General features: G+C 45.3%; 1 protein-coding gene across 1 annotated transcript in view; it reads left to right on the forward strand.

Moving 5' to 3' along the window:
• Window positions 1-3,671: 3,671 nt before the first annotated feature.
• LOC310800465 (dihydrolipoyl dehydrogenase, mitochondrial-like) overlaps window positions 3,672-20,443 on the forward strand; it is a 29,925-nt gene continuing 13,153 nt past the window's right edge. The window contains 8 exon segments of the mRNA XM_083663064.1: window positions 3,672-3,781; window positions 7,268-7,343; window positions 10,390-10,469; window positions 12,764-12,832; window positions 13,825-13,894; window positions 15,265-15,365; window positions 15,486-15,629; window positions 19,543-19,644. Coding sequence (XP_083519190.1) covers window positions 3,743-3,781; window positions 7,268-7,343; window positions 10,390-10,469; window positions 12,764-12,832; window positions 13,825-13,894; window positions 15,265-15,365; window positions 15,486-15,629; window positions 19,543-19,644 — 681 coding nt within the window. The 5' untranslated portion in view covers window positions 3,672-3,742.

The following is a 20,443-nucleotide window of genomic DNA, read 5'->3' on the forward strand; positions in this document are numbered from 1 at the left end:
TAGACACACCTTTTTGGCACTGCACAAACACAATATTATTCACAGGATTGATAGGAGAATTGGCTTGTTAAAGACACAATCCCTAATATAATGCAAATGTGATGCCCCCTTTGGGGCAAATTTACATTTGAAAATGAATTTTTTGCTTTGCGTGAAGTCCTTGAAAATGAAAAAAATAGTAATTGAAAAAGTATACTTGAAAGTCCCTGAATTTCATTTTGTAATGTCTGTATGAACCCTGTCTCCCCCAACCCCCCCCCCCCCCCCCCCCCCCCCACCACCACCTATCTCCCACCACCAGAGCCGGTGCCTTCCATTGGTTGATGAGCTGTTCCAGTTCTTGCTGTACCCTGTCACTGGGTTTGAAGGACAAAGATCTGGCTGATCGCTTCAACATCCATCAGTCCACAGTCTGCAGCATCATCAGGACTTGGGGACATTTTTTGTACACCTTATTGGGCGCTGTTGGGATGTCCAGAGAGTGGACCATAATGAGAGTCTAATGTCCCCTTTGTAATCTAGGCCAGGTTTGAAAAGAATTAGAGTGATGGTCTTTGAGCTGGACCTGGTTTTATGCGGTCTAGATGGGCAAAAGCTGTGAAATCAACTCTTTTTTCCAGCTGTTGACACCAATAGGAGGTTTTTTTGAGGTCAATAAGAATTGCATACAACATTAAAAATGAACAAAATGCAGGACTCATTCTATAATGTATTCTCATTACATATCCCCCCTATATACTTCTGTTTTCCAGTTCATGAACTTGCTTGAAAATGGTCGAACCACGCCATCTAGAGGTGTTACTCCACTTTTTAAGGTGGACTGGAAAATTCCAATCGGGAGCTGTGAATCGGATCAGGATGAAATGACTAGCAATTTAAAGAGAGAGTGGCATCAGCAGAGGACCAACATGCGTGACTCATTAGCCAATGAACAGCCAGGAAGGGGTCTCGCACTACTTTTGAATGCTAAAATGAAGCTGATAATGTACAATTTAATAAAAAAAAAAAAACTTTCAAAGTACAACACTAACTGCAAATCGAGAGTGCTGCTTAATCCAGGACCTTACTTCCTGGAACTCTTGAGAGTAAAAAACTGGTCCATTGGAGTGAATGGAGATGTCGCGACTCCTCTATCTACACGGCTCTGAGGCTACTCTGTGAGCGAGGCCTGACTAAATGGCCAGTCACACAGGGACAGCTATTCTGTAGTCTGTAGGCTACTAAGTGCACGGTCACACCATAGACTGTAAATATAAGGTCACACCAGACGCCAAAGCCACGCAGTTTCAATTCAGTGTCCTTGTTAACAGGCGAGTCCGTTCACACCGGCCGCACGAGGAGACCACGGCACCACCCCGCTGGGCACAGACACCCAGGCCAGCCACCCCAACCTCCAGGCTGCCACCACCCAGGCTAAGTGCCCCTCTGCTGGGCAGACACCCAGGGCAGCCACTCCCACCACCAGGCTGCCCGCCTACTCTCCTCTCTTCTTCTCTCCTCCTCTCCTCTCCTCTCCTCTTCTCCTCTCCCCTCCTCTTCCCCTCTCCTCTCCCCCTCTCCCCCCCTCTCCCTCTCCCCCTCTCCTCTCCCCCTCTCCCCTCCTCTCCCTCTCCCCCTCTCCCCTTCCCCTCTCCCCTCCCCTCCTCTCCCTCCTACCTCCTCTCCTCTCCCTCTCCCCCCTCCTCTCCTCTTCTTCTCTCCTCCTCTCCCCTCCTCTTCTCTCCCCCTCCTCTCCTCTTCCCCTCTCCCCTCCTCTCCCTCTCCTCTCCTCTCTCTTCTTCTCCCCTCCTCTCCTCTCTTCTCCTCCCCTCCCCTCCTCTCCTCCTCTCCTCTCCCCTCCTCTCCCCTCCCTCTCCTCTCCCTCTCCCCCTCTTCCCTCTCCCCCTCTCTCTCCTCCCCTCACCTCCCCTCCTCTCCCCCTCTCCTCTCTCCCCTTCCCCTCTCCCCTCCTCTCCTCTCCCTCTCCCCCTCTGCCCTCCCTCTCCCCTCCTCTCCCTCTCCCCCTCTTCCCTCCTCTCCTCTCCCTCTCCCCCTCTCTCTCCTCTTCCCCTCTCCCCTCCCCTCTGGTTCCCCCCACCCACCCCCGTCAGCGGCTGCCTTTTATACAGGTCCCAAACAGCGGAGGACAATGTGATTGGCTGGCTCAGATTTGAACAGAGCCAGCCAATCGCGTTATCCTGTGATGACGTAATGTCCTGTGCCCCATGACCGGATGGACCATATATGGACTTCCTCCTCCCGACTGGCTCGTGCTATCATAGCTACTGCACTATCCGTCAGATCCCTTTGCAATACCAACCCCGTGCAATCCATAAAGGTACATGGACGTTACTCTGCAGAAACTACAGTAACAAAATCACGAATTGCTCTGTTTTTGGAGCTCTGCATGTCTGTGTTTGTCTAGTTAACGCGTTAACGTTAGCTAACGGCTAACATTCGCTAGTTAGCCAACCAACCAGCAGCTAACATTAGCTAGCTAGCTAGCTTACCGGAAGAAGAAAGAAAGAAAGTTACTTTATTTATCCCCTTGGGGAAATTCACCCTCTGCATTTGACCCATCCTCTACTAGGAACCTTCCTAGAACTAGGAGCAGTGGGCAGCCACTGTGCAGCGCCCGGGGACCAACTCCAGTTCTTTTTGCCAGTACCTTGGCCAGGGGCACTGACAGGAGTATTAACCCTAACATACATGTTTTTCTTGGTGGTGGGAGGAAACCGGAGCACCCGGAGAAAACCCACACGGACACGGGGAGAACATGCAAACTCCACACAGAAAGGACCTGGGACGGACCGGGGTTCGAACCCGGGACCTTCTTGCTGTGAGGCAACAGCGTTAACCACTGAGCCACCGTGCCGTGAGCCACACTGAGCCACAGCACCGTGCCGAAGCTATATATTTTTTTCGGATGATGGCGAAGGCATAACCCGCCCCTGGCCCTCTCTGCCTCTGATTAGTGGCAGCATTATAAACCATAGATATGACTATATTAAAAACATAAACACACTGGCGTCTTTCATGCAGGCTAGCAAGCGTAACTGCTGTCTGTCTGAGTCTGACCCACTGAGTCTGACGGTCTGACCACAGACTGTAGAAAGAGATGTAATGCAGGATAGCCAAGCGAATGTGTTTGGATGGAAGTTTGACGCTAGGCCAATCAGAGGCAGAGAGGGGCAGGTTATGCCTTCGCATAGCCTTCGCCATCATCCGAAAAAAAATATCGCCTCCGGGACAACAACGCTTCCTACCCAGCGTGTGCACGTCTTTCCGACAGGGGTGGTTGTTATGGCAACTATCAACAACAACAACAACAACAATTACTACTAACTACTACAATACATAAAGACCGAAATAGGCTACCATGTTAATGTGTCTGTCGGAGACACGGCCTAACGTTAACATTTAATATGAGCCGAATATCAGCCTGCGCTCAGCTATGTATACAGGAAGTAAACCGGATATTCAGGTGGGTTGTGACCATTGAGATGACCATAGACTGTAAAGGTTGTGACGGTTGTTATTGTTGTTAAGTTAAAACTGTCCATACTGCAATGAATGTAATTGCCAGATTTTGTTTTTCTGTTTTTATGATGACGCAAGTTATGTCTTTCTTGCGTCATATTGATGCGACGGACAGTTATGGTTTTTTTCCGATTGGTACTGCGCGTGCGCAATGTGAGGAGTCCTTGGCTGGTCGGTAGGCGGCCTGCTGTAGGTGACTGATCCTGTGAGGGGCACCGACAACATGCAGAGCTGGACTCGGTTATACAGCGCTCTGGCCACGGTAAGGCTGGCGGCCCGGGACGTGTCAGACAGGCTGGCTGTGGAGAACTATGGCTGAGTGTCATGGCTGTGGACCATAATGGCTGCTTCTTTGCCTCACTCTCTCCTCTGTCAGTCTGTCTGTCTGTCTGTCTGTCTGGGCCTAGCTAACGTAGCTGCTTAGCTAAGCTAGCACTGCTTCTCCACACCAAACTCAATGTAAAGCCTGCCAGTTGTGGGTTGCTTTGCTTAGTGGTAAATATGCATACCTCGCTTGACATAACTTAAGGACGGTCTTTTCTAAATCTAGCCTTCAATGATCCGTTCGGCTTAAACACAACCCCACCAAACCGCTCGTGTTTCATGAAAAAGTCAACTTAACGCTATTAACTTTCCCCAGCTAACGTTACTCCTAATAACATTAACGTGACACAGTCTCTTCCAGCTAGAAAGAGCACAGAAGGTGGTCATAAACGACCAGCAGTCAGCTGTATGGAGCTGGTGCGCTTGGTGCATTAACGTTATCTGACTACTGGTTTGATACAGAGTTGACCTCAGCTCGGGTCATCGTTTTAGGTGTGTGACGTCGAGCAAGGCAGCATCACAGATCTGCATTCCATCAACAGACCGCCGGTAGCCGTGTTAGCTTCCTAGGCTAGTAGTTGGCACTGTTGTCGAACTAGTTTGACTCGCAGCTTTTGCTACCGTGGCCCGTTGTCAATTTTTTATTGAACAAAGAATAATATACAAACATCAGGTAGAGTAGGCTACTTGTGGCTCGTTGTCAGTCATATTGGACGGATCAGTGTGACATCACGCCCTGCTGTAGCCCCATATGTTCCCCTGTTCTCCATGCCTCTGTGATCCACTCTGAATCATCACACAGCATTCCGTAAGGAAATTGGGGGGGTCAAAAACGCTCTCCTACCTGTCTCCGACGTACGATCGCAGATCCAAAGATATAATAATCTCCCTACTGAAGCCAGTAATATAGCCGGGGCCGTTAAAATGATATTCCTGCGTGAAATCACCGTTTTGTCTTTCCACAGCCTGTGCCGAATTTAGGAGAGGAGAAGCGTCCCAGTGCCGACAGGAACCTTGGGAGTTTGAGTATTTCATGACATGTTTTGCTTCCCAGGTGCGCTGGATTTGAACACTAGTGCCGGCGTGTGACTGCAATGTTGTTTGCTCGCAGTGTGCAAGCGGCGCACCATGATAGTGAAATCAAACACACCCTGCTGTAAATTCGACACAGCTAGGCTGCGGAAAGACTGCTTTTAAACGGTTGTTTCACACAGGAATGTCATTTTAACACCCCCGCCTATAATACTGGCTTCCGTAGGGAGATTATAATTATCTTTGGTACTGCGATCGGACGTCGGAGACGGGTAGTAGGAGAGCGTTTTAAATGCTCGACCCCCCCACTCTCCTTATGGAACGCTGTGTGACCCTGATTCAGAGTGGATCACAAAGGAACGGAGAACAGGGGAACATATGGGGCTAGCCCTGCTGCAGTGGCACCCGGAAGTATGAAATAAAGCAAACAAACTATCATGTATAATATATGTATGTAGTGTTAAAGTTGTGTGAACTGTCGCAGTTTTAAAATTAAGTGAATTTTAGTAACAAGTACAGCCTGCTAGAATGAGACACTCAAGGCTGGCTCCATAAGGTACCATTATAAAGGCTGAAAAAACAAACATAAAACATAAACTGTGATTTCTCAAACCGTATAAAAGATAAATTGCAGCTGAATTGAGTTGATAGAGCCCCAAAAGAGGTCAGTCATTTAAAGTTTACTGTAAAGTATGAAGGAGTAGTTAGGGCAGAGGGCATGGTTTCACATTGAACTGCTGTTTAAAACCACCAGCAGTTGCCCGCCACTAAGCTGTTTGTTCACCAACACTGATCCTCCTCGTATATAGATAAGCTATCTCTGACTGTGATGATTACTAGTATGATTACTAATACTACCACAACTAACAATTCATTTAATCACAGTCAGAGTGATCTATTGATATTTTTCTATTCATTGATTACCCATTTTTTTGTCTGTATAATGACAACATTTAGTTGTCCATCAAAGTTCTCGGAGCCCAAAATGGTTCTTCAAATTACAGTCTGACCAGCAGCAAAAGAAGAAAAAGAAAAATCAACTATATACGTATATGTAGAATGGCTAGCTGTGTCTGCAGTAACGTTACTGTAACATTACTATAACGTTACTGTAACATTACTGCAGACACAGCTAGCTACTGTAATGACTTATTGACTTTAATCAGCTGTCATTACACCATCTTTGCTTGCTCTAGCTAGCTAGCTGCCAAGCACTCTATATACACCATAATAGTTAACATTTTCCATGTAGGTAGACCACATTCAATAACTGATGTGACTCTGACAGGTGTTTAGACAAACTCTGCATCCCCTCAAAATGTATTCCCTGGCCTGCATTTACAATTCACAAGGAACTTCTGATGTAGGAAAATACACCCAACAAATGACAAGTAGACTGACGTGCCGCCTGCCAAGTTCCCTGATGAGTCAATGGACACGTTTCACATAATATGACAAACAAACAAGGGTCCTTTCTGTTTATTCTGACGAAACCAGTCCTGTTACTTTGGGAACTTGATGATTCATTACAGGGTTCACACAAGGTCCTTGAAGCGCTCCTTGAATTTTGAGAAGAAAAATCGAGTCCTGGAATGCCTTGAAAATAGCCCCTTTTTTAACAAGGTGCTTAATAAAAAGTCCTCGAATTTCAAATGGACCACATAACGCTGTCTGTCACTGTCTTCTACTTTGACCACTTTTGTAACACAACTTGCCGACTCAGTGGCTGAAATGATGATTGATTTTTCCTCGCCGATGTCGATCGCCGTTAAGCTGTGACGTATGACCTCCCAACAATACGACTTCTAGGTTGTTCGAATGGATGCGAGACTAAAAAAATTGTTTGAATGGATCCGACAAAAAATAAATAAATTAAACTGTCATTTCATTCTACCGCTTTCCTTGCGATGAGAAAGAGAAGAGGAAATGGCTGCAGTTAATAAGCTACGTTACAATTCGGAGAAAGTACAAAGTTGGACGCTAAGTCTAAAAAGATTATCTATAAAAAGTTATGATCACACAATTTGTTGCCTGGTGGTTTCCTAACGTGTCTGTCTGTCTGTCTCTATGTCTGTCTGTCTGTCTCTATGTCTGTCTGTCTGTCTCTATGTCTGTCTCTCTGCCTGTCTGTCTGTCTCTCTGTCTGTCTCTCTGCTTGTCTGTCTGTCTCTCTGCTTGTCTGTCTGTCTGTCTGTCTGTCTGTCTCTATGTCTGTCTGTCTGTCTGTCTCTATGTCTGTCTCTCTGCCTGTCTGTCTGTCTCTCTGCCTGTCTGTCTGCCTGCCTGTCTGTCTGCCTGCCTGTCTGTCTGTCTGCCTGCCTCTGCCTGTCTGCCTGTCTGTCTGCCTGTCTCTCTGTCTGTCTGTCTGTCTGTCTGTCTTATCTATCCACAGCGGGGCCAGCAGCTCCCCTGCAAACTCCATGGAGCAGCAGTCCTGTCTGTCCGGACGTACGCCGACAAAGCAGCAAGTAAGACGACGATTTCTGATCCATAACCAACAAGTCCACTGTCTTTATTAACGCCTCATGGACTGTGTTCACATCCTGCAGGTTTCCCTGCAGGGTTGCCACATGTCTGGAAAGTGCTTGAATTTAAAAAGGAAAAATCGAAATTGATTGGATTCATAAATAGGCCATTAAAAGTACTTAAATTGAGCCTCATGGGATCTCTTGAGTTTGAGCCTCGTGCACACTGTCATCTCCCGTGCACTCTGTCATCTCCCGTGCACTCTGTCATCTCCTGTGCACTCTGTCATCTCTCGTGCACACTGTCATCTCCCGTGCACTCTGTCATCTCCCGTGCACTCTGTCATCTCTCGTGCACTCTGTCATCTCCTGTGCACTCTGTCATCTCTCGTGCACACTGTCATCTCCCGTGCACTCTGTCATCTCCCGTGCACTCTGTCATCTCCCGTGCACTCTGTCATCTCTCGTGCACTCTGTCATCGTGCACTCTCGTGCACTCTGTCATCTCTCGTGCACTCTGTCATCTCCGTCATCTCCCGTGCACTCTGTCATCTCCCGTGCACTCTGTCATCGTGCACTCTGTCATCTCTCGTGCACTCTGTCATCTCTCGTGCACTCTGTCATCGTGCACTCTGTCATCTCTCGTGCACTCTGTCATCTCCCGTGCACTCTGTCATCTCCCATGCATTCTGTCATCTCCCGTGCACTCTGTCATCTCTCGTGCACACTGTCATCTCCCGTGCACTCTGTCATCTCCCGTGCACTCTGTCATCTCTCGTGCACTCTGTCATCTCCTGTGCACTCTGTCATCTCTCGTGCACACTGTCATCTCCCGTGCACTCTGTCATCTCCCGTGCACTCTGTCATCTCCCGTGCACTCTGTCATCTCTCGTGCACTCTGTCATCGTGCACTCTCGTGCACTCTGTCATCTCTCGTGCACTCTGTCATCTCCGTCATCTCTCGTGCAATCTGTCATCTCTCGTGCACTCTGTCATCGTGCACTCTGTCATCTCTCGTGCACTCTGTCATCTCTCGTGCACTCTGTCATCGTGCACTCTGTCATCTCTCGTGCACTCTGTCATCTCCCGTGCACTCTGTCATCTCCCATGCATTCTGTCATCTCCCGTGCACTCTGTCATCTCTCGTGCAATCTGTCATCTCTCGTGCACTCTGTCATCGTGCACTCTGTCATCTCTCGTGCACTCTGTCATCTCTCGTGCACTCTGTCATCGTGCACTCTGTCATCTCTCGTGCACTCTGTCATCTCCCGTGCACTCTGTCATCTCCCATGCATTCTGTCATCTCCCGTGCACTCTGTCATCTCTCGTGCACTCTGTCATCTCTCGTGCACTCTGTCATCTCCCGTGCACTCTGTCATCTCCCATGCATTCTGTCATCTCTCGTGCACTCTGTCATCTCTCGTGCACTCTGTCATCTCCGTCATCTCCCGTGCACTCTGTCATCTCCCGTGCACTCTGTCATCTCTCGTGCAATCTGTCATCTCTCGTGCACTCTGTCATCGTGCACTCTCGTGCACTCTCTCATCTCTCGTGCACTCTGTCATCTCCCGTGCACTCTGTCATCTCTCGTGCACTCTCTCATCTCTCGTGCACTCTGTCATCCCGTGCACTCTGTCATCTCCCGTGCACTCTGTCATCTCTCGTGCACTCTGTCATCTCCCGTGCATTCTGTCATCTCTCGTGCACTCTGTCATCTGTCGTGCACTCTGTCATCTCTCATGCACTCTGTCATCGTGCACTCTGTCATCTCTCGTGCACTCTGTCATCTCCTGTGCACTCTGTCATCTCTCGTGCACTCTGTCATCGCGCACTCTCGTGCACTCTGTCATCTCTCGTGCACACTGTCATCTCTCGTGCACTCTGTCATCGTGCACTCTCGTGCACTCTGTCATCTCTCGTGCACTCTGTCATCTCTCGTGCACTCTGTCATCTCTCGTGCACTCTGTCATCTCCCGTGCACTCTGTCATCTCCCGTGCACTCTGTCATCTCCTGTGCACTCTGTCATCTCTCGTGCACTCTGTCATCTCTCGTGCACTCTGTCATCGCGCACTCTCGTGCACTCTGTCATCTCTCGTGCACTCTGTCATCTGTCGTGCACTCTGTCATCTCTCGTGCACTCTGTCATCTCTCGTGCACTCTGTCATCTCTCGTGCACTCTGTCATCTCTCGTGCACTCTGTCATCTCTCGTGCACTCTGTCATCTCCCGTGCACTCTGTCATCTCTCGTGCACTCTGTCATCTCCTGTGCACTCTGTCATCTCCTGTGCACTCTGTCATCTCCCGTGCACTCTGTCATCTCCCGTGCACTCTGTCATCTCTCGTGCACGCTGTCATCTCTCGTGCACGCTGTCATCTCTCGTGCACTCTGTCATCTCTCGTGCACTCTGTCATCTCTCGTGCACTCTGTCATCTCAAAGTTGCTGGGCCAAGCTTGATACACTTTCTTCCTATCTACAGTATCACTCTCCATGTAGGCTACAAGCAGAAATGCAGAGGATTTCAAGACTGCGTTGAGTTTATGTTGGTGTTAATTATTCATTGGGATGTGTAAGCATGCCTGGAAACAAATTAGCATTAGAGGACTTAAGAGACTGGTGTGTGTGAACATCTCTGTGAATTATTGGCCTATAATTTTAAAAATAATTTCTTATTGAAAAGTGTTTGAATCTAAACTGTATTACCAAAGAATGGCAACCCTGGCATACAGGGCCGGTCGAGAATTCAATAGTGTTTCTGGTATCTCAGGAGAATCACATGGTCGTCATGGTGACAATCTGGTGAGTTTGGGAAATCATGACGCACAACTCTGCTGTCTGATGAGAACAAGGAGATTTTATTTAAAAAACAGACAAAATGGGATAAACATTAATTTGCCAATTTCATGTGATTTTTTGCATTGAGCCTTATTGTGATATTAATATAGGGGGAAAATCATTATAATGATCATGATAATTAAATCATATTATATTATATCATGATGTTTAGCTGTACGCCTGCAGTGATGATGTCACTGTTCTCTGTCTGCAGTCGATGCTGACGTCACGGTGGTCGGCTCCGGACCCGGCGGGTATGTCGCCGCCATCAAAGCCAGCCAGCTCGGCTTCAAGGTAAGATGCCTTCAGGGCCGCAGCATAATGTGGGAGACTGGGAGCCCGCGGGGAGCGGCCTTTGGGAGAGAAAAAAAGTGAACGTGGTTTTAGGTTTTAGTCCATTCGTGCGCACAAGATACAATTTGTTCCCTCAATTTCGTTAAACTGTGCAGTTTAGGAAAAATGCAGCAAAAATCCACCTATTTCCGAAGAAAATGCTGAAAACGACATACCCAAACTAAAATGCTTACTCTTTCTATGTTACTATTACCACAGATAAATGCCCGGCCATTTCTGAAAGGTAAAACTTGGAAGTTTCTGTTCCAAGTGTCAGAATGACTGTGTGTGTTACTGACCCTGAGTAACACCAGCTCAAACAGTGCTTTATTCTCACCTAAAATAAAAAACACTTGACCAATTTAGGGGGAAAAGATTCTCCAGAGTCTGGGCTCGGTCCGTCTGTGGTGGTATCAGTCACGATTTGTGATAGAAGTGATGTCATCAGTGATGTCACTTGAGCAATTGTGATGTCACTCAAGCAATTACAGTGACATCACTGATGATGTCATAGACATTGTGATATATTGTCTATCACCAGTAAAGCCATTGGACTGGCTGGAATGTATTGATTTTATTTATTCATTCATTCATTGTATTATTGAGTGTTATAATTAAGCAATATAGCATGAGAGCCAGTGTGTTGTGGCGAATATATCCCGCTGATCAGCTGTTATCCCACCAGGCCGCAGGCCAAGTGGGATAACTTGTGTGATCCAAGTACTTGTGTACTTGTGTGATCCAAGTATGATAATATAATAATAATAATAATACTATAAGTCCGACTGGCATGGTATTCTGATAGAGTCAGTTGAAACACTACTGTAAGGCGGGACCGCAAGAACGTGCGGGTGATTTGATTGGATCGTTCTGGAGACTGAAGTTGACATTGGCCAATCCTGGCGCTTGCTGAGAAGCTGAGTGCTTTCTGCAAAGCCCGACACCAACTAACGTTACGGGGTTAAATGCGGGGTTAACAGCCTTTTTTTTGCAAAGAAGACATTAGCCCGCGTCTATTCTTGTACAAAACATAATTTTCTGCGAAGTATTAGTAAAGTTATAAGCGAAGATCGATTCACAAGGATCTGACAGCTGTCTCCGCCATTTGTTTTTTTTGAGGTAACCAAAGGCTTTTAGTAAGAAAGTTGCCATGGCAATGGGTTATTGGAGTGGGTTATTGGATTTATACAATGGCTGTGAACCAATCAGATTGCTTGATTTGAGAGAGCCGTTTTATAAATCAGGGTACCTCGCCACAATTTCAGCACCGGTCTTGTCGCCAAAGTGCATTTTCTTTTCAAAATAAAAGCTCAGAAGAAGAAGAAGAGAGAACAAAAGAAGTAGAAAGAAACAGTAGCAAGTTGTTTATGGGGATTTGGGGGGGGGGGAGTAGTGCTAACTGGCTATTTCATGACAGTCTTATGGTTGGGGGGGGGGGGGGGGGGGTAATGCTAAGTGGGAGAGATGTAATACAGTATTAGAACAATAGAAGTTGAAGAAAAAGAGAGCGGGGGCTCTTAATAGGACAAATACTGTGTTCTTTTTAATTCTTATTAGAGTACACACATGCTCAAGTGTGTTAACTTATGAATGTATTATAATAAAGTATAGTATTATAATGTTTTATTAAATTAAAGTCCTTGGAAAATAATGATTTTCTATGGCTTAAAATCCATACCATTTATCCATTATATCCTTCATACTTTTGCCAGTATGGCAGGGAAGTTGGCATTCAATTTAATTCTCGTTGGTATTAAAAAGGTCTTAAAAAAGTCTTAAATGTAATTTGGAGAACCCTGGGGGTACCCTGTACCTACTGAGAGTGGGTACCCTGTACCTACTGACTGTACTGAGAGGGGGTACCCTGTACCTACTGAGAGGGGGTACCCTGTACCTACTGACTGTACTGAGAGGGGGTACCCTGTACCTACTGACTGTACTGAGAGGGGGTACCCTGTACCTACTGAGAGGGGGTACCCTGTACCTACTGACTGTACTGAGAGGGGGTACCCTGTACCTACTGAGAAACACCCAGTTGACTTGTATCACCATGAAATTGGGAGATTATCAGGAGAAATTGCCTTTAAAAATAGGGAGATTCCTGTGAAAATCTGGAGTGTTGGCAGGTATGTTAATTGGGATGTAAATCTGGAGTGTTGGCAGGTATGTTAATTGGGATGTAAATCTGGAGTGTTGGCAGGTATGTTAATTGGGATGTGTTGATGTATGCTGTGCTGTGCTGTGTCCCTGTCAAGACGGTGTGTGTGGAGAAGAACATCACTCTGGGCGGAACCTGCCTGAACGTTGGCTGCATCCCTTCAAAGGTAAAACCTGTAGAGTGCAGTAATGAGTAATGAGCCATTTCCAGACATGAACTCTGGACTATGCCCGTTGAATCAGGAGGGGAACTGGGGGGAATAGCGTGATCTCCTCGAGTTGTCAAACTAAAACGTCAGCAACATTTTCAGGGGTTCCAAAATGCCGGAGTAATGTCAACTAGGCACTTAGGCAGGGGTCGTCAACCTTTTCTCAGCCCAAGGACCCCCTATTCATGTATATATATTATATATATTGGACTGCACTTGCAATGTTGTGATCTTGTCTTTTAGATATTTTTTCGTATTTTCCTTTTATCTCTGAATATTGATATGACCACTATGCTGCATACTAAAGGTGCGTTCACACCGACCTATTCAAGTTTTTCGCTGGCATCGAGTTTACATACAAAGTCAATGCAAACGAGCGATTGAGCGTATATTCGCCCGGGAGCAAAATCGCTGGGCGTCCGAGCGACAGAGACAGAGCGATAGGGAGAAAATACGCTCGTCGCCCGAGATGAAATATCCCAACTCGAGCAAAATTACGCTGGCATCAGTCGCTCGCTGTTCAACGCTGATTGGCTGCCGTGTGAAAGCGAGTCAAGGATCACACTGGCTTGGAACAAACCGCTGGTTTATTGTGTGGCAACAAACCGCATTGACAGGCTGACAGCTGACATGAAGTGAAGTCTGTACTACCGGTATGCAGCTCGCATTAGGAGCACGCTGATAGGCTTAGCTTGTAAACATCTACGGTGGCTCGTAGTGGACAAACATCATGACATTGCGTAACGTTATAGCCCCCACATGTCCGTCAATTCGTGTGCCTGTTGATGAGCGATTTAAACAGAGCGACAGAGCGATTCCAAAGGGTTGAATCAAGCGACAGAGCGAAACATAAATATCTCGGTGTGAACACAGCTTAAGACAAATTTCCTCATTTGTAATCTTGCATATTGTGGCAATAAGAGTGATTGTGATTGTGATTGTCTCCTCAGGCTCTGCTGAACAACTCCTACCTGTACCACATGGCCCACGGCAAGGACTTTGAGAGCAGGGGCATCGAGAGTAAGACTGGCCTTTGTTTAGTGAGCCATGTGGCACTAACGGCACAAATCAAGTGGAAAGTCAATGTTTGCTAATGAACATGTTGACACTGTTTTCTGCACTGGACTTAGGGCACGTTCACACACCATACGCCGAAGCAACGCTCAAAATAAGCTCAACCTACGCTGAACCCACGAGTTTCATTTCGGCGTCCTTGTTAACAGGCGAAGCCGTTAACACCAGCCACAGGGCGTGCCTTGCTCGAGCCACGCTCAAGCGATCGTTCAGGATTCAGTCCTATTTTCCAAGCGTGAAGCTGCCAGGCATGAAGTCAATGCAAGTTGTGGGCGGGTTCAAGGCGCTGAGGAAAAGAGAGTGCTTCTTGTGTGACCAGTTAAGCGTGAGCTCAACTTCAGCTCTGATTCTGTTAAGCGCCAGGTGTGAGCAAAGGCTTACAACACTGATGGAGAGAGTACAACTGGCCTACTCAATTAGACGTACCGTTACTTTTGTTGATATTTTACTGAAGTAGAAATAAAAGTACTGGTGTTTAAAAAAAGAAAAGTTGGGACAGAGTTCCTCTTTACAGGGTTCCCACGGTCATGGAACACCTAGAAAAGTCATGCAATTTCAAAATCTCTTTTTCCAGGTCTGGAAAAGTCTTGGAAAGTTTTGGAAAAGTCATGGAATTTGTGTGTGTGTAATGAAATGAATTGTGATTTGACCTTCCACATAATGTAACATAATGGCAAATTTATTTTCTGTTGCTTATCGCGTAACGCAATATGTGCTATTGGATTTTAGTGTTTTTGTGTGTGTGGAAAATTCATTATTTATTTCAATAGCTTCTATATAATTTGATGCACTGACTCCAAAGCGCGAAAATCCAATATAAAGAGCGTAGTAATCATTTCTGGTATTGATTCAGAGTCACCGCCTCACATTAGATGGAAATTCTATTATGGATCCTTGAAAAGTCCTGGAAAAGTTTTGAAATTGAATCCATGAAAATGTGTGGAAACCCTTTCTTTAGGACAGAGACTGTTGTTAGCTGTGATCGTTTCCATGTGGTTCTAACAGGAGAGAAGACAGAGTTCACAGTAGATTCTTTCAGTGGAAACTTTAGAAATGAGAAAATAAAAGGCAGAAACCAAGTCGAGTCAGACTCCTCTTCTCACTCACAATCTATGCTGTGAACATGGACTGAAGGAATAGTAAAATTAGGGACTTAAAAAAAAGATACTCGGTTAACACAGTAATGTGAGTACATTTATTTAATTACTTCCACCCTGAAAATGTCTCTGTCTCTCCCTCTATCTGTCTCTGTCTCTGTCTGTCTCTGGCCTGACGTTGAACCTGTCTGTCTCTGTCTCTGTCTGTCTCTCTCTCAGTCTCTGGCCTGACGTTGAACCTGGAGAAGATGATGTCTCAGAAGAGCGGGGCGGTCAAAGCGCTGACCGGAGGAATCGCACATCTATTCAAACAGAACAAGGTCAGTCAGGACTTTCACACCACTTTGAATCAACCGGTCACTCACGCGCCTCCATTCAGCCGCAGAAGAAGAAGAATCCGGACCGAGCTGACGGTGTGTGTGTCACATGACTCCCCTCAGGTGACCCATGTGAGTGGTGTCGGGCGGGTGACGGGTAAGAACCAGGTGACGGCCACAGCGGGCGACGGCAGTGAGCAGGTCATCAACACCAAGAACATCCTCATCGCCACCGGCTCCGAGGTCACGCCCTTCCCAGGGATCGAGGTCAGAGCGCTTTAACTCCTCAGAGAAAAGACTGGTGGGAGGGTTCCTATATTTAAGTCCTCAGAGAAAAGACTGATGGGAGGGTTCCTAGATTTAACTCCTCAGAGAAAAGACTGGTGGGAGGGTTCCTATATTTAAGTCCTCAGAGAAAAGACTGCTGGGAGGGTTCCTATGTTTAACTCCCCAGAGAAAAGACTGGTGGGAGGGTTCCTATATTTAACTCCTCAGAGAAAAGACTGGTGGGAGGGTTCCTATATTTAACTCTTCAGAGAAAAGACTGATGGGAGGGTTCCTGTATTTAACTCCTCAGAGAAAAGACTGCAGGGAGGGTTCCTGTATTTAACTCCTCAGAGAAAAGACTGCAGGGAGGGTTCCTGTATTTAACTCCTCAGAGAAAAGACTGCAGGGAGGGTTCCTGTATTTAACTCCTCAGAGAAAAGACTGGTGGGAGGGTTACTATATTTAACTCCTCAGAGAAAAGACTGCTGGGAGGGTTCCTATATTTAACTCCTCAGAGAAAAGGCTGCTGGGAGGGTTACTATATTTAACTCCTCAGAGAAAAGACTGGTGGGAGGGTTCCTATATTTAACTCCTCAGAGAAAAGACTGGTGGGAGGGTTCCTATATTTAACTCCTCAGAGAAAAGACTGGTGGGAGGGTTCCTATATTTAACTCCTCAGAGAAAAGACTGGTGGGAGGGTTCCTATATTTGGTAGTTTGAACATTGGTAGTAGTTCCACCCTTGTATTGGGTCAGTCAGTCACTGAGTCCCCATTCATTGCCAATGCCGCCCCCTAGTGGCACAAAGTCAACTAACGAACCAACGAACAAAATTACTTTTTAAAACACGTTTGTAAAGACATACATGTCATTGGTTTCTATCTTATTTGTGTTTTATATTTTATTTCCAAAGGTAAACAGCTTACTTCAGGCACTGATCTCAAATGATCATTTTAACTTTATTATGCCCTAGAAAATAAAGGCTTTTTAACCTTTACACCTTGTCTCAGTGTGAGATCAGTGCCTGAAGTAAGCTGATACTTTACATTTGGATATACATTTGTACTTCTCACCTCACATTCCTGGAGCCGACCAGTGAGCACTTTTGTTTTTATATTTTATTGTTCTGTCTCCATTTCTGCAGTTATGTTATTGGCTTTTCTTTCATATTTTTCAATATGTCTTCACTAATGCAGTGGTGTTCATAGTCCCCCACCAAAGGGGGGGGGGGGACTATGGATCGGTCTTCGTCCGTTAGATACTCTTGTTAGTTTGTTAAAGGAACACTCTGCCCATTTTCAACCAGCTTTGTATCATTAGAACATCAGTAGTATATCAGAAAACTGTAAACGGTTTTGAAGTCTGTCATTTAATTTGACAGTTATTGAGTGTTAAAGTGTGGACCAGTGACATCACTGGTCCACACTAACTCAAATGAATAACTCATTAACTCAAATCAACTCTCCATAATTGTCAAACTAGATGAATGACTTCAAAACCGTTTACAGTTTGAGAGTTGATTTGAGTTAATGAGTTATTAATTTGAGTTAGTGTGGACCAGTGATGTCACTGGTCCACACTTTAACACTCAATAACTGTCAAATTAAATGACAGACTTCAAAACCGTTTACAGTTTTCTGATATACTACTGATGTTCTAATGATACAAAGCTGGTTGAAAATGGGCGGAGTGTTCCACTGTAATGTTGACTTTGTGCCACTAGCAGTGTTGGGGGTAACTCATTACAAAAGTAACATATTACATGTAATATATTACCGTAAATTCCGGACTATAAGCCGCGGCTTTTTTCCCGTTTTTTGGCCTTTTTTGCCCCCTGCGGCTTATATAACGGTGCGTCTTATCTATGGATTTTTTTCCAAAAAAAAAAAAAAATCTCTCTTTTTTAGCACTCTTTCTAACTATAAATCCACTTCTGTTTTAATTTCCTCTCTTGCCCTCTTTTAACAACATAACATAACATAACATAACACAACACAGGTAAGCAGAAAGAAAAAGACGAAGCAATCACGCCATGAATGAGGAAATGACTCACCTGCTGGAGGCTGGAGATACACCGCTTGGGCTAAACTTTTACTCCGTGAAACACTATCGATTAAGTCCGACATCGCTCAGAGGTTTTGAGCAGCTTGAAAACAAGTTTGAAAACGTGCAGAAGTCCATCCACTCACTCACTAAAGAAAATAATGCAACCGTGAAGAGTTTCACTCGTGTCCAGCCATCTGGCCGAGTTAGAGCCGAAGTCCCGAACACAGTGAGAAAACCTCCCGAAGCTGCTGCTGCCTGCTGCAGCGGGGTGCATATTGTCCGGCCAGCCGACCGAGAGGCATGCGAGCCGGGCACTATTAAACAGTTGGGGTGTGTGAGGTGGCTGGCTGTGGAGGTGGCGGTTTCTCCTCCTCCTCCTTTCTCCCGCACACCGGGCGCCTCGGCCACGTCCAGACCCCGGCCTGCCACCGAGGGCCATCTTCATCTGCCTACTCCGCTGGCCCGACCGTCAACTCATCCTCCAGGCTGCGGGGAAGAAGCCCCTCACCGTCCGCGTTGGTGCAACAGAAACGCGCAACATACAACAGCATCATCGAGTCAATGGATATCGCTTTGGCGTACTGTACCCAGCGAGACTCGTCATAACCATTGATGGACAGCGGCGGAACAAGAGCTCAAAGTGAAACTGCCGAATATCTTTTGAGTTGGACTGGTCAATAGTACTGTGAGTAACTAAAATAAAAAAATAAAAAACGGAATTCTCTCTTCTTTAGCACTCTTTCTAACTATAAATCCACTTCTGTTTTAATTTCCTCTCTTGCCCTCTTTTCACCACACCGCGGACACTGTGTGCACTGTAAAAAAAACAAAAAATACCACAATGTGTGATTTTGTCTGGGGATTAGTGACCTGACTTTTGTTTTGTTGAAATGTTAATAAATGGGAGCTTCCCCAAACAGCCATCTATTTCCCGACAATCCCCTCTGTGCACGAAGCCTTTCATATGGTAATTAAACATCAAAACACCCGCGGCTTATAGTCCGGTGCGGCTTATAGAAGAAAAAAATAGTCACCTTTGAAGGTGCGGCTTATAGACCGGTGCGTCTTATAGTCCGGAATTTACGGTACTTTTAGCAGTAACTCATTAATATAACTTATTACTTATAGGATTTCAGTAATATTATACCAGTTACTTTGTCAAGTAACTCAAGTTACAAATTGAGTTACATTTGATTAAATCAAAGCACATTATTAAAAAAGATACAATCATTTCCTAATCAAACTGTGTTTTTATGCAAATAACCACTATAGATGACAATAACAAAGGAAAAGAATAACATTTAGAATTTTGGATTGTTTACACTGACTTCAAGGTGGTTGAAATTATTTTTCGGGATGGTTCCGGGGCAGCGATGTCATTCTGCTGCTGCTGTTGTTTTGGTAAAAGTAATGCAAAAGTAGTGTAATAAGTAACGAGTTACTTTACACAGAAAGTAATATTGTAAAGTAACTTGTTACTTTCAAATGAAAGTAACTAGTAATATGTAGTATATTACATTTTGAAAGTAACTTGCCCAACACTGGCCACTAGAGGGCGACATTGACAATGAATGGGGCCTCAGTAGTAAAGCAGGTCATACAGTCAAAGTTCTACTGTGGTGGGGTACAACATGTTCACTGTTTGCTTATTTTTCTGTACTACAGTTAAAAAGATGCTGCAGCAGATGCAATTTTGCTGACCACAGTATAATAATGCTATTATTACTGTTGACTCAAATCATGCCATTTTAGTCATTAAGTAATAGACTAAATTGAATCAATGTGGTGTGAGATCTAAACTAGACTCGATGTAAACAGGAAGTGAAAGTGTAATGGGAAGCAGAGGTGAACATGGTTGTGTGTTGCAGATTGATGAGGACACCATCGTGTCGTCGACGGGCGCTCTGTCTCTGAAGAAAGTCCCAGACGAGCTCATCGTCATCGGAGCCGGTGTCATCGGAGTGGAGCTGGTCAGTTACCTTCACTCTGCTTCTATTCCATTCTGTTCTATTCAAACTGTTTATAATTCTATTTTAGTGCTGCACTCCCTGACTGCGTTTACATGGACAGCTGCCAGCATTAATCTGGCTACTGGCCGTATTCTAAATAAGACAATATTCCGGTTAACAGGTTTACTTGGATTTCAACAAATATATTCTGTCCAAATGCCAATGAAAAACCATCGCACTAACCATTCAAACTGTAATCCCGCCCACGGAGGCACCAATTGGCTCGATTGTTTCTCCAAGCAAGAACACGTTTTCTCCTTAATATGACACTTAAAGTCGAGCTGAACCTAAAAATGACTTTTCTTTTCTTTTAGTTAAAATACCTGGGTATGCAGTGCACCTATTTAATAATGTATGCCAAACAAATCACAAAAATATAATTTCTTTAGTTTTTCACATCAAAAGTTCATTTTTCAAGATTTCATTGATAACAGTAATGTACAGTTTGCTGACGTCACCTAGTACTATCAAATTTCTACCCCATTTCAACCAATCATATCACGACATGCAGCTGTCAATAAAATCTTAATTTCAGGATCATTTTCTCTTCCAGAAGAAAGAGAAAATGGCACCTAGTGCCTGTCATCTGGCAGAATTCCTATCCCATAAACTAACTACTAACTTGGCCAATTGTTAGAAACATAAACAAAAACTATAATCTCTAAGAATGCAAAGAAATGTAACTGGCTCGTTAAAACGCATATTCCAGGAATATTATTTACATTTATAACGATAATGGCGCCGATAATGGGGCGAGCCT

Source organism: Poromitra crassiceps (assembly GCF_964638095.1).
Source record: "Poromitra crassiceps genome assembly, chromosome: 30".
Classification (NCBI taxonomy): Eukaryota; Metazoa; Chordata; class Actinopteri; order Beryciformes; family Melamphaidae; genus Poromitra; species Poromitra crassiceps.